This window comes from Humulus lupulus, chromosome 2 (assembly GCF_963169125.1).
Source record: "Humulus lupulus chromosome 2, drHumLupu1.1, whole genome shotgun sequence".
NCBI lineage: Eukaryota > Viridiplantae > Streptophyta > Magnoliopsida > Rosales > Cannabaceae > Humulus > Humulus lupulus.
Genome location: NC_084794.1, coordinates 274,458,518 through 274,471,864, shown reverse-complemented (window position 1 = coordinate 274,471,864; position 13,347 = coordinate 274,458,518). Strand labels below are relative to the sequence as shown.

Here is a 13,347-nt window from a genome sequence, read left to right as displayed (position 1 = left end):
ATCATATAATAGACAACAAGAAAATCTCAAATCTACTTTCATTTCTATTTTCATTTATTTCATGTTACTGATTTTTTGTGTTATTTTTCTACTAATCTTTTGGTTTTAGGCTATCTCCTTGTGGATCGACCGCCCGACTTTACTACAACTACCACTTAGTGGTTATCACAATTTGGACGTTAAACAGGCAGTGACAACATGAAATTATACATTATATGTTTAATATAATATTAATATTATATATGGATTTTAAATTTAAGTTTGTGGCTACTTGATAGTAGATTATAGAGTTTATACCTTTTTGGACTCTATGTTTTGTCTCATTACCTGTTTGGATCCTGTGTTTTGACAAATTACTTTTTGGACCCTATGTTTTGTAAAATAGTTAAAATAGAACTTTAAACTCAATTTTGATGAAGAAAAAATTGAATATAACAATACAGTTTTTAAGCATAATGATTTTATTTTTGTTCTGGATTGTTAGTTTGGTAAATTATTTGTGATTTTAGTTGATAAAACATTGACCAAAATCGGGTTTAGGGTTCTATTTTAACTATTTTACAAAACATAGGGTCCAAAAAGTAATTTATCAAAACACAGGGTCCAAACAGATAATGGAACAAAACATAGAATCCAAAAAAGTATAAACCCTATATTATATTATATTATATTATACTAATACTTGAAGTTTAAGTTTAATTAAATTTTATTTAAGTCATATTTATGTAATCTACCATTAAATATAAGAATAATCTGTTAAAATTAATAAAAAAATAAAAAATTGTTAAAACCAAAAATTTAACAACACATTTTTTTATATAAAAGAGATATGTAATAAATAAATTCTTAGCATTACTTGTGAATTATGTAAATATTTATAATTTAATGTAAATATTCCTATAAAATTTCAATTATTTTTGGAAGTTTTCTTTGTACAAACTTTTTGCCCAAGTCCCGTACAACGTAGGGACGGTTGTATTTGTAATCATATATTTGTTTTCTTTTTTTGAAAGAACTATTTGTTTTCATTTGTGTCATTCAATATTAGGATCGGGTTTAAATATGGTACAAACTTTTTTTTATTAAACAGATTTAACAAGTAGGTATATTTTGCAAGTTAATAATTTAAAAATGGTATATTTATATTTATTAAAAAAAAAAAGACACAAATCTAAAAGGCCGTTATTATATAAATTCAGCTTCAAAAAATAAAAAAAACGAAACCCTCTCTCTGAACTGAATATCGCAAATACAGTGCTTCTTCCTCTCTTTTCTCTCTCTCAAACCAAAAGGTTTGGCTCTTGAATTGGATTGCTTTTCTTTTCTTTGATTTTCATTCTTTCTCTCTTTACGATCGATCGCTAATCCCAATCTGACAACACTTGTTGGATTTGATTTTAGGGTTTGATTGAACAAAGCTTGATAAGGCAAACATGTCTCTGAGGCCGAGCGCGAGGACGGAAGTCCGGCGAAACAGGTACAAAGTGGCAGTCGATGCCGACGAAGGTCGCAGGCGGAGGGAGGATAACATGGTTGAGATCCGTAAGAGTAAGCGTGAAGAGAGCTTGCAGAAGAAGCGTCGTGAGGGCCTTCAAACCCAGCAATTCCCTATTTCGCCTCACCCTTCCAATATTGACAAAAAGGTTTTTTTCAATTGCCGATCCCCTGTTTTCATTGGATTGTTTGTTTGGTTATTTTTTTTCCTTGATTATTTATTTTCTTGATGCGAGTGAGCATTGTCGGTTCTATTAGATCGGAATGAGATAAATTGTGTTTGGGGTTTTGGGATGCATATATTTGTATTAATGGTATTGGGTTCATTTGTAGTTGGAGAGTCTGCCTTCGATGATTGCTGGGGTATGGTCAGATGATAATACTAGTTTGCAACTCGAGGCAACTACGCAGTTTCGGAAACTGCTTTCTATTGGTACATTTCTCACAATCTTGATTTGATGTTCCGATACAGTTTTGATGGGAATTTATTGTTCACTAAACACAACCTATTGAAAATTTCAATTGCAGAACGAAGCCCTCCAATTGAAGAGGTAATCCAATCTGGGGTTGTTCCTCGATTTGTCCAGTTTCTTGACAGAGATGATTTTCCACAACTTCAGGTCTGAATTTTTAACCAATATTTCATTGCATGCTGTTATTGTTGTTGTTTGTTTATTTTACATATTTGTTTCTCTCATTAATGTAGTTTGAGGCAGCTTGGGCTCTCACAAACATTGCTTCGGGGACTTCAGAGAACACCAAAGTGGTAATTGATCATGGGGCAGTTCCAATTTTTGTTAAGCTACTTGGTTCTCCGAGTGATGATGTTCGTGAGCAGGTATTAAATTAGAACTAACGGATTCTATGTTGTTTATAAGTTCTTGAATTTGTAGCCTGAAATAACACCGAAGTAGAAGTCTACGTTTACCATTGTTTAATATGTGAACTTATTACAAACTGTAGGCTGTGTGGGCATTGGGAAATGTTGCTGGTGACTCCCCAAGATGTCGTGATCTTGTCCTTGGACATGGAGCTCTGATTCCATTGTTGGCGCAGTTGAATGAGCATGCAAAGCTGTCCATGTTGAGAAACGCAACTTGGACACTGTCAAACTTTTGCAGAGGCAAACCACAGCCTCCTTTTGATCAGGTTTTTGTCTTGTTTTCAAAGTGTATTGGTTTCTTTCTGGTGGATGTTCTGCTTTTTTGTAACTTTGGAATTTGTTTGGCAGGTAAGACCAGCACTTCCAGCTCTGGAGCGACTAGTTCATTCAAATGATGAAGAAGTCTTGACAGATGCCTGCTGGGCATTATCATATTTGTCAGATGGTACAAATGACAAAATTCAAGCTGTGATTGAGGCTGGTGTCTGTCCGCGACTTGTGCAGCTTCTTCTGTAAGTATATTACATTTTTTTTAATTTCTTGTTGCATTCGGTCAAAAAAAAATTATGAATGCAAAACTGATTTCTTTATTTCTTCTTCTTTAATTGCTTATGCAATTCAGACATCCATCCCCTTCAGTGCTCATTCCTGCACTTCGCACAGTTGGAAATATTGTGACAGGAGATGACATTCAAACTCAGGTTTTAACTTTTCTTATGTTTCTAGTTTCCTGATCCACCATTGGTCTCGGAAGCTTTTTGTACCTCTGCTAATATATATTCAATGCTTCCAGTTTATCATCAGCAGTGGTGCACTGCCATGCCTTATGAGTTTGTTGACCCATAATCATAAGAAGAGCATCAAGAAGGAAGCTTGCTGGACTATCTCAAACATTACTGCTGGAAACAAAGAACAAATACAGGTACTTGTATTTAATACGGCATTCAGTTGAATTTAATTGTACTGTAGTTTTACGCATGGTACATGATTTGTTTCGATGAGGTAATTTGATTCCTTATGGAATCTATGACCCTGTTGGGAAAAAGCTTTTGCTTTCTCTTACTTGTATCTATAAGCAGAAGTAAATTTTTTGGCTATATGGATAAATAATATAAGATCTTTTTTTTTTTTGATAAAAAGTGTTTGGATGATCAATGTAGAAGGAGCTTTTAGAAGGGAATTAGGAATTATGAAACTTATTCTAATTTAGGAAGTAGCTTCTCAGAAGGTCTTTTGGAGAAGTTAGGGGACCCTAGTTTATACGAAAAGATCTTTTGAATTAGAAAATGACCTTTTTTTAAAAACCAAACACTTCCTGAAGTACTTTATTAATTCTAAAAGCTAAAAAAACAACTTAAAAAAGCTTAGCCAAACGAGGTCTATATATCTAATGCCTAGCGTTTTCTTCCCCAAAGATTTATTCTATGTTTGGTAGGAAGGAGGGAGAGGGGGAATGATGGATAGGTTAGGAAGGATAGAGAGTTTAGGGGAATGAAAAGGAAATGGGTACTCTTTCCTTTATGTTGTTTGGTAAGTTAGGAAGGAAAGAAGATAATTCCTTATCCATTCTGTCTGGTTTGGTATTAGAAGAAAAAATGGAAGGATGGAGAGTAGTTTGTTTATAAAATTATATTTTACCCTTAATATATTATTAACTATATATATTTTTTAAAATTTTGCTTTCTAATTTGTTATTTTACTTATAAAATACAAATATTAAAAATTATATGAAAAAAATACAATATTTGAATAAATCTTATAAGCTTTTAAAAGTTTTTTTTAAGAATGATACAAATTACTTCACAATATATTAAACAAAATTATTAATTAAATATATTTATTTTAATTATCAAAAATATTAATTTAAATTATATATATATCTATATTCTGTATTTATTTTTTCGCTAGATGTTCTTTATGTCTAAATGTAAAGTCTTCAATTTATATTTATATATATATATATATGTAAAGATAGATGCTTTTTTTTTTAATAAAGAAAAAAAAAGAGAATGATATTGTGGATGGTATTCATGACCTTTTCAATTTTTTCTGTCTTTCTTTCATCCTCAATACGTCCATTCATGGAGAGATTGTATATGGTGGGCCATGGGTGATTTCTTATCCCTCCAAATGTCATTTCTTTCCTCTCCATTGTGTTGCCAAACAACTGGAATGGCGCTGTCCTTCCTCCTCTTTCCTTGCAAAGCTCTCCATCCCTCCCCAAATCCTTCCTGCCAAACACACTAGGGATCAGTGGGAGGACCAAAAACAATAGTTCCTCATTGCCTTGTTTTAGTCGCCTTTTTATTCATATACCTTATGTTAAATGTTTATATTAAAATACTTCAGGCTGTTATTGAAGCGGGTTTAATTGGCCCTCTTGTCAACCTGCTTCAAAATGCTGAGTTCGATATAAAGAAAGAGGCTGCTTGGGCAATTTCAAATGCTACTTCTGGTGGTACATCGGAGCAAATTAAGTATGCAATATTTACTTCTTATCCAATTATTTCTAGATATTTTTTTGTTCCAATTTCTTCTGTAATGATGGATTGACATTTGACCGGTTGTTTTGTGTTAGGTACCTGGTCAGTCAGCAATGTATAAAGCCATTGTGTGATCTCCTTATCTGCCCAGATGCAAGAATAGTCACTGTCTGTTTAGAAGGGTTGGAGAACATTTTGAAGGTTGGGGAAGCTGAGAAGAATCTGGGAAATAGTGGAGAAGTGAACTTATATGCCCAGATGATTGATGATGCTGAGGGTTTAGAAAAAATTGAAAATCTTCAGAGTCATGACAACACTGAGATTTATGAAAAAGCAGTAAAAATTCTCGAGACTTATTGGTTGGAGGAGGACGATGAGGCATTACCTCCAGGTGATGCTTCCCAGCCAGGCTTCCGCTTCGGGGGGAACGAGCTTCCAGTTCCATCTGGTGGATTCAACTTCGGCTGAAGGTAAACTGAAATGTTTTTCAACTTTTACTAGGCAATGACATGATAGCAAAATCCTATCTAGGAAAAGGGTTGACAGGTAAAGAAGTTTTCCTTTTCAATAATCCGTCTTGGGCTTCTTCAAAACACTTGCAGAAATTCAGGATCACATGGAGCAGAAGTTACACCATGATGGTGATGTTGGGGTCGGGTTGAGTCGGGTTGGGTTGGGTCAGGTCAGGCATCTCGCCGTGTCGTCGGGTTCCAGTCTGTCCAGAGTCCATATGTGGTCAAAGAGGTGCCGAGGTAAGTCAGTCATGCCATCGTGACCAAATAACATGGGGTTGGTGGGTTCAATGGTGGCATGACCGTCTGAGTTTGCAGCATTCCTTTTTTAAAGGCTGCGCAGTACCAATGACATATGGAAGTGTCTAAAACTCTAGGCCTACTGTAGCATAAACAGGGTTCTATTCCACTTTATCAGTGTGTGTGCTAGTGGAGATTTCTTGATTGTGCCGGTGGGATCTTTTTTCATCTCTTTTCATTGGAGTCGTCATTATAATTTTCTACAAGAGTCGGGATTTTTTGCTTCTTTTTTTTTTGGGGGGTGGGCGGTTGAAGTACGAGAGTCGGGATTTGTTTTCTTTTGAGTGAGTATAGTATTTTATATATATATATATAAAAAATTAAACATGTTTCTGTCTTGTTTCAAGGAAAGAAATAGTAGTGTTTTTTGGTTTAAAATTAGTTTTTTTTTGGTGATAATTGTAGTTATCTATTGATTCAAACGATTTCTTAATTTTTATTCTGTTTTGTTTCTACTAAATTTCTTCAGGTTCCATTATATTCTTTTTTGTTTTGTTGAATGAGTATATGCCAAATAATATTCTTAGTATAACTGGTTGAGCGCTTAGATAATGGACCCAGAAAATTATTTATATTGGCATTTTTAATTTTTTTTTTAAAGAGGACTATACTAATATATTTTCAACCTAGTTAAATAGTAAAATAAAAAGATCTCTTTTAGAGGACTTGACTGCTCAGCCCCAAATCCATTACGTGCCTTCTCTTTTTATTTTTTGGTAACAAGAAAATGGGCCCATTGCATAGATATGTAATATATATAGTACATGTAATTTTTCCCACCCTTGTCTCCTGATTTTTTTTTATCGAATGCGAGTCACTATTTGCCACATCTATGTAGAATTCAGCCAATGAAAATTGATAAATGATGAATGAACCGTCGTGAGTCTCCATAGAAAGTTTTAGTGGTTGGGTTTTGAACTGAATACTTGGCTGGGGATGCTCAGAATTTTAGTTCCAAAGTGCATGATAAGTTTTTTATCAAAAAGTAGGGAGATAAAAGGAAATCCTAATTATATACCCAAGTTGATCCATTGGTTACATTACATGAAAATTGTATGGAAGATCACATAAAATATTAACTTTTATGAACATTTTATATTAACAATTAATGTTATATTTCAAATTAGCTCCTCAGGTGGAGAACCATTACCATCCACAGATTCTTGTCATTTGAAAAACTTACATAATAAATGGGAACTGGGAAGCATCTTTGGTACAGAAGTACATCTATTTATTATCCTTGGTACATGCTGTCCATTTCCCAGCACAAAACACAGGTGTTATTTTTTTTAATCTATAAAAATTCAAAGATGTTAACTAATTTTTTTTAATTTAAATCTCAAATATATGGTCAATTGATAATTGTCTTCCATGCAAAGAATAATAAATAAAAAAATACACAGAAATATATTTATATAGTTATTTCTTCTAGTCTTCTGTTTTTTCTCTTTCAACCTTCTAATACATATATAAATGAGGTCATGTCTAGTACCCTCTAGAAAACAACATTTCGACAGAATTTTAGCTGCTTTTACTTTAGTATTTAAAATAATTCAAAAACTTCTTGTAAAAAATTAATAATAAATAATGCCATAACTCTTACCGAGCAAAAGTATAATATTAATTACCTTTTTGTTTCTTTGAGGAAAATATTAATTAATCTTTTAGAGTTAGCAACTTGTAATATTTTTATTTTAGTGTTTTAAACAAACCAATCAGATTCATCAAAAATAGGGTTACACTTGGCTAAAAACCATAATAGAAAACGACTTTGGTCAAGCAAAACGATATATAAAATGATATTGGTATACTTAGAAAAAGTACAAAATTATATACCTATTACAGTACATGTCTAAGCCAAATTTTGGATTGAGAAGGGTTCATGTATATAGAAAAACCCTGCCTCGATTCTCAAACATGAGTATGTGGTTATTATTTTATTATTGTTTTTTTTATAAAAAAAAAAGATAACAAATGCTAAGAGAAAGAGGTGGTATGTTATGTACAAAAAAATCCATATAATAAATAATAAAAAATATAAAAGAGAGAGACCAATAGGCAATAATAATGATGTTACTATCATTGTAGATTGGACATACCAGCCTTTCTTCTTCATCCTCAGTCTCAGACAGCTAGCTTTGTTATATCGTTTTTTGATATAACCACAGTAAATAATAATAACAAAAATATATATTTTTTATTATAAAAAAAAAAAAGATTTGAAAATATTTTTGTGGTCCTTCACTTTGGTCTGTCCACAAAGAGAAACAAAAGGGGCCTCGTGAGCCTTCATTATCCTTCACAATCACATTATATCTGGCAAATTTTTGTCTCATGTTTTGAATATTTTTGTTTCCTTATGCTAAGCCTTTCTTCATTCCAATATTTTTCAACAACTAGTCTTTTTGCACCACACATGTGTTACTACTTACTCTAATCACATACATATAAATATATATGTATAACTCGTATTTTTTTTCTTATTCAAATTGTGATAGCTTTCAAGTATGAAAGCATAATATATTGGTGACCTTTTGTTTTGTCTGCTTATCCTTTAAAAGGATTTGATTTGTGTGATTAAATATGCTATTAATAAGATGAGTTATCGTGCAAAAGCTTAATCTTTTTTTGTTTGAGATTGTGGTCTTAGTAAAGCTACTTGGTTAATCCAATGCCACTCAATGGTTTTGTTGGTCATTTCTAGTCCATATATTATAAACTCTGCTTTTCTTTTTCTTTTGCTCTCTTTCAGATTTGGATATACACAGCAAAGACACGCCTGACTCAACCTGATGTAATAATGTATTATTCTCTTATAATTTATTAAAAAAAACCAATGAAATTAATATCTCAAGAATAAATAAATAAATAATTGAAATCATTAATTTTTCGTGTTGGTTTTAAAAACATATTCAGCTAACAATCACATAATTTATGAAGAGTCATTTTCCAATAAGTTGTTGCATTTTATTCAAATAAGGGAATTGTTTTGGGTATAACTGTCGACTAATCATGCCAAAGTAAAAGCCTTTTACGGCAACCCTTTTTTTTTTTTTGAGGTAAATATTTTAACTGGTTTTTACTTCACTCAAATCTACTTATACAGCTCTTGTCTGTGTACCATATTTGACTTTTTCAATTACGTTGTTGTAAAATATTAAGTATTTTATTTTTATGAACAGAGGGGTTACTGTGATTTGGCGGCCATGAACATGGAGTAGGCTGCTATAAACATTCATTTTTACACAAGAAAAATTGTGTATGTCATGGCTTATATAAGACCATACACAATCACAGTCACCGTACGTATTTACTAATTTAGCAATAATTGTTTTCGGGTGAGAGTATTTTTAGTAATTAAACAAATTTATTTTCCTTTGAATATAAGAAATATACTTAAAGTTGCTTTATATTTTAAAAATATTCCTGGCTTTTTAGCTGTAATAAAACTATTTGTTGGGATTAAAATGACAATAATATCCCTAAATTAAAATATATATAATTTCTCTATATTACTCTCATTTTCTATAAAAATATATCACATATGAGTTTTTTTTTTTTTTAAGAATATGCATTTAAAATATATATGAGTATAAAACGGTAAGTTCTAAGTCAACTTTTTTAATGTGTGTGTTTTTGTTAAAATTTGAGAAAATCACAGAGTTTGGACTGTGCAATATGAAAATTATTAATTTTTTTTATAAAATTGCGATGAGTTTTGAAATTTTTGGTCACCACACTATCATATTTCGACCAAATTCGATGCTTTTCGATATCAATTTGATATTTTTGTCCATGTGACCGTATAATTTGAATTGAAATTTTATTGAAAATCATCGAAGGTTATTGAAAGTGAGTATTTAGAGCTAGCGTTAAAAATATTATTAAAATTCAAAAAATATTAAAAAATTATCCAAACTTATTGAAAATCATCGAAATTCATTAGAAATTAACAAATATATGTTGAGTTATTGCAATTCACTATTTTTTTATATATATATAATCGAGTAGCGATCGACTATGCATGAAAATATATTGAAATATTACATAAAAAAATCAAAAATAATTTTAATAATCCAAGTGAAACTATAGTCTACATAGAGGGATAAAAACATACTTTTTATTATATATATTGTTTACTCGATTTTTAGACAACTAATAAATTAATGAGATGTGAGAACTTTAGTACATGAACTAGGAGATCATGTAAGAGCAACAAATAAAATAATAATGATACAGAGATTATAGTGGTTCGGCCACTAACTACCTACGTCCACTTAGTTATATTAATTATGTATTCTTTTGCAAAGAGTAAATGCTCTTGAATACAAAGTTGAGACCAACCTTTTATGATTTTGGGTTCTAGTATTTGCAGTGGGAGTGGTTGGTGAGCTTGATGGGACAACACCGTCCTTGATTTAGCTAAATCCATAAAAGAATGGGGATGTCTCTGACATTGTATCCACCGAACTGGGTAAACCTCATGACACACTCAATTTGAATATGCAGTGTGAATAGTTGGAAATGCAAAGTTAATAGGGTCTAGTGATCTTGTCGTCGTGTAAAACCGACCTCACTAATTCTGGGTATAGGGATGCTAGAAATGGTGAGCTACTAATTAGCAACCTGGGGAAGTTTAAGTAATTTTGGCCCCTTTTGATTGGCCCATTCAACACGCCTGGTCCACGTGGGTCGCCACATCATGAAATCTAAAATTGGGTATAGCTAATATATATTTGTGCTTGGAAAACAATAATAAACTTGTATGTATATTGTTTTTGGATGATTTTAGCAACATCATAGAAACTGCGAACACCCGCGTTCAAGACTGTAAGTACTCAAGATGAACAACAAAGACATAAAGTAAATATCAAAATATGTAAACGATTGAGAATTTGAGTGATTCAACCAATGATGCCTACGTCCACTCGAGAGTATATAATATTATTAATTTTAACATTTATGATAATGTCTACATTTATTGTAAATAAACAATTATATGTTACGAGTTGTTGGCTATAATTAAAGAGTCGTTTGGATTTGATCGCACTTTGTGCATTACCTACTTGCTACATTGAGCAAGTCAGACCATTCTCATAAGATAGTGGGCTCAGTGATGCAAGCTCACTTCTTTGAGATAGACAAGGTATCTCATGTGTGTTGTAGATATTGCGGTGAACTGATCAAACGAGTTCACCATTTTCACATAAACGAAGTTGTTCTCGCATCTTGAGGTGAAATTACCTTATAACATACATAAGTGGTTACATGTATGTTAAGAGTTTTAAGTACTTCTTAATAGGTGTTGTATTTAAATTTAGCAAAAATTGAAAATCCTTAAACTTTAAAAGCAATCCAAGGCAAACAAACTTTTAATAATGTAAAAAATAATTGTTGACTGCCTTTTTCGCTGTCAAGTTAATATGAAAGATTAAAGGAAAAACAAGGAAAGAACACAAGATTTTACGTGGTTCAGGTTATAAAAGAGCCATAGTCTACGAGTCTCTATTATTTAGTGAGCTTGAAGCTTGTGGTAGCAAGCTTCAATGGTGGTTCTCAGGCAACGTATATATTGCACTGAGTTACAAAGTTTCTCTCTCTAAAAAAATGAACCATTTACAAGGAGATACCCCAGCCCTATTTATGGAGGTTGGGGTCATTAATGTTAATCATCTCTCATTAACATCAGATTCTCCCCTCTTGGGGTATTAATGTTAAGTTAATACAAAAAGGGCTATGCTAAAATAAAGACTATGACTCACGCAGATTCTATGGGGCCATTGCAGAAAGTCACACATCAACTTTATGGGGAACAAATTTTTTATTGTCAAGGTGCAACACATGTTTACCCATGTTAGGCGACGTTATGGAAAATGCTGATTGTCGAGTGTACGAACTCGACACCACTACTCGAGGCTCACCAAAAGTTGTCAGATGTTCCTCTCGAGACCCATACCTGCAGTGACTGACACTTGGCATCAATTCCGGGTTCGAAGACTGAAGTCTAAGACTAGGAGAATGGCCGAGTGAACATGGCATCTCGGGGCGTGACCTCACCTGGAGGCATCCTCGCCCCTAGGACATGGCTCGGGGCGTAGTCTCACTAGACTTTGCCGAGGAGCTTGCCCTCTGGGAACTTAATGGCTTGTTGCTAATTACTCCAAATTGCCACATGTCGGGTGGCGAAAACACAGACAATATTTGCCCCTCAAGTCTTCACTTGTCCTCGGACAGTGGAGACTTAGACTGATGAGTAATTCAGAAAGGTCTTCGAGGTAAAACGCTTGGAATCCCTATGACTTCCTCTGAAAAGTCACGCCACGTGTCGACTCCCTATTTCTGGACCCATCAATACGTGCAATTAATGTAAAGTCCATTCCACTACTCAAAACGTCTACTTCGTACCCTAGGTGTCCTTTCGCTCCATACCCAAGGCATCTTTTTCCAAAGCTAATGATCATGATCCATGCCTTTTAGAATATGACCGTTGGATTGCTCTTGAGTGCATACGTCGTAGGTAATCCAACGATTGGGGTGGAGTTGTCCCCCCCGCCCCCCCAAAGTCTTAAGAGTATAAAACTCGATGATCGCCTCTAAGCAAGCACTTTTAACATACAAAATTTGAAATTCTCATAACTCTCTCTTCTCTCTCAAAATTCCCAATCCTTTAACCACTCTCGAGTTTCTTCTGCAATTCTGGACGATTGGTGTAACGTCCCAAATTTGCTAAAAAGGCTTAGTGCCTTGATTAGCGTGCCAAGAAGGCAATGATTGATTTAATTATGTTAATACGTGGATTAAATGATTATGTGATTAAAAATGCATGTTAGGTGAATTAAATATGCATGTGGACCCATTTTGGTTAGTATGGGCATAATTGTAATTTTGGTCCGTTAAGGGCATAAATGTGAATTATATGTATGTTATGATCGATACCACAAGATTGTGGTGATATATTTGTGATGTGCGATCCGAGACGGTTCTAGGGAGCGGGATAGCGAAATAGTCACGACGGGGTCGGATACCCGGCTCGGGGTGAGCCTAGGGGTATTATGGGAACATAGTGTGTGTTCGGGATTACCGGATAACAGGTAGCGAGTTAGTGATTGTTTAAGTATGTCGGGGGTTAAATGGGGAAATATAGGAACACTCGAGGAACTAGTGGGATGTTGCAAATGATGGTATTGCCCTTGGTGACATTAAAGGACTAAGGCTATATCTAGAGCATTTTGGACATTAGGTGGCTGAGGATAGGCTTAAGATGATCAAAACTCTATAACTAAGGGGAAATAATAAAGAGAACAATTTCAGCCTATCCCTATTTATCTCTCTCTCTCTCGGCTTTCTCTCCCTCTCTTGGTGACTTAGAGGATTTTGAGAAATTTTGGTGGTGAAGCTCAGAATTTGGGGCAAAGAATTAAGGTAGTGAAGCTAGAAGTGCTGAAGAGCTAGCTTGGATCGAATTCTCAATGAGGTAAGGGTTCAAACTTGATTTTTTTTCTGTTTAATTCTGCTGAGAACTAAAAGCTTGCATGAGAGTTGGACTTTAGATTGGTTTTGAGTGTTGGTGAGGATATGGAATGATTTTTGGGGTTGTTGTGATGTTTAGGCTGTGTGGATGAGGATTCTAGACTTAATTCTAGGTTTAGATGTTGTTTGGGGTGTGATTTGGTGG

At 33.6% G+C, this 13,347-nt stretch overlaps 1 protein-coding gene across 1 annotated transcript; it reads left to right on the top strand.

Moving 5' to 3' along the window:
* Positions 1–1,138: 1,138 nt before the first annotated feature.
* Positions 1,139–6,132, top strand: LOC133819455 (importin subunit alpha-2-like). The gene is made up of 12 exons (XM_062252719.1): positions 1,139–1,292; positions 1,402–1,643; positions 1,828–1,927; positions 2,023–2,114; positions 2,201–2,332; positions 2,458–2,643; positions 2,726–2,889; positions 3,000–3,078; positions 3,171–3,299; positions 4,727–4,854; positions 4,956–5,330; positions 5,463–6,132. Exons 2-11 carry the CDS (start codon positions 1,434–1,436, stop codon positions 5,326–5,328), a joined length of 1,593 nt encoding a protein of 530 aa, XP_062108703.1. The 5' UTR covers positions 1,139–1,292; positions 1,402–1,433; the 3' UTR covers positions 5,329–5,330; positions 5,463–6,132.
* The last annotated feature ends 7,215 nt before the right edge of the window (positions 6,133–13,347 follow it).

Excerpts from the sequence above, each read along its gene's own strand:
- LOC133819455 (XM_062252719.1), top strand. The coding sequence starts at position 1,434 with ATGTCTCTGAGGCCGAGCGCGAGGACGGAAGTCCGGCGAAACAGGTAC. Across the intron at positions 2,115-2,200 it reads ATGATTTTCCACAACTTCAG|TTTGAGGCAGCTTGGGCTCT; the intron begins GTCTGAATTTTT and ends TCATTAATGTAG. Across the intron at positions 2,644-2,725 it reads CACAGCCTCCTTTTGATCAG|GTAAGACCAGCACTTCCAGC; the intron begins GTTTTTGTCTTG and ends TTTGTTTGGCAG.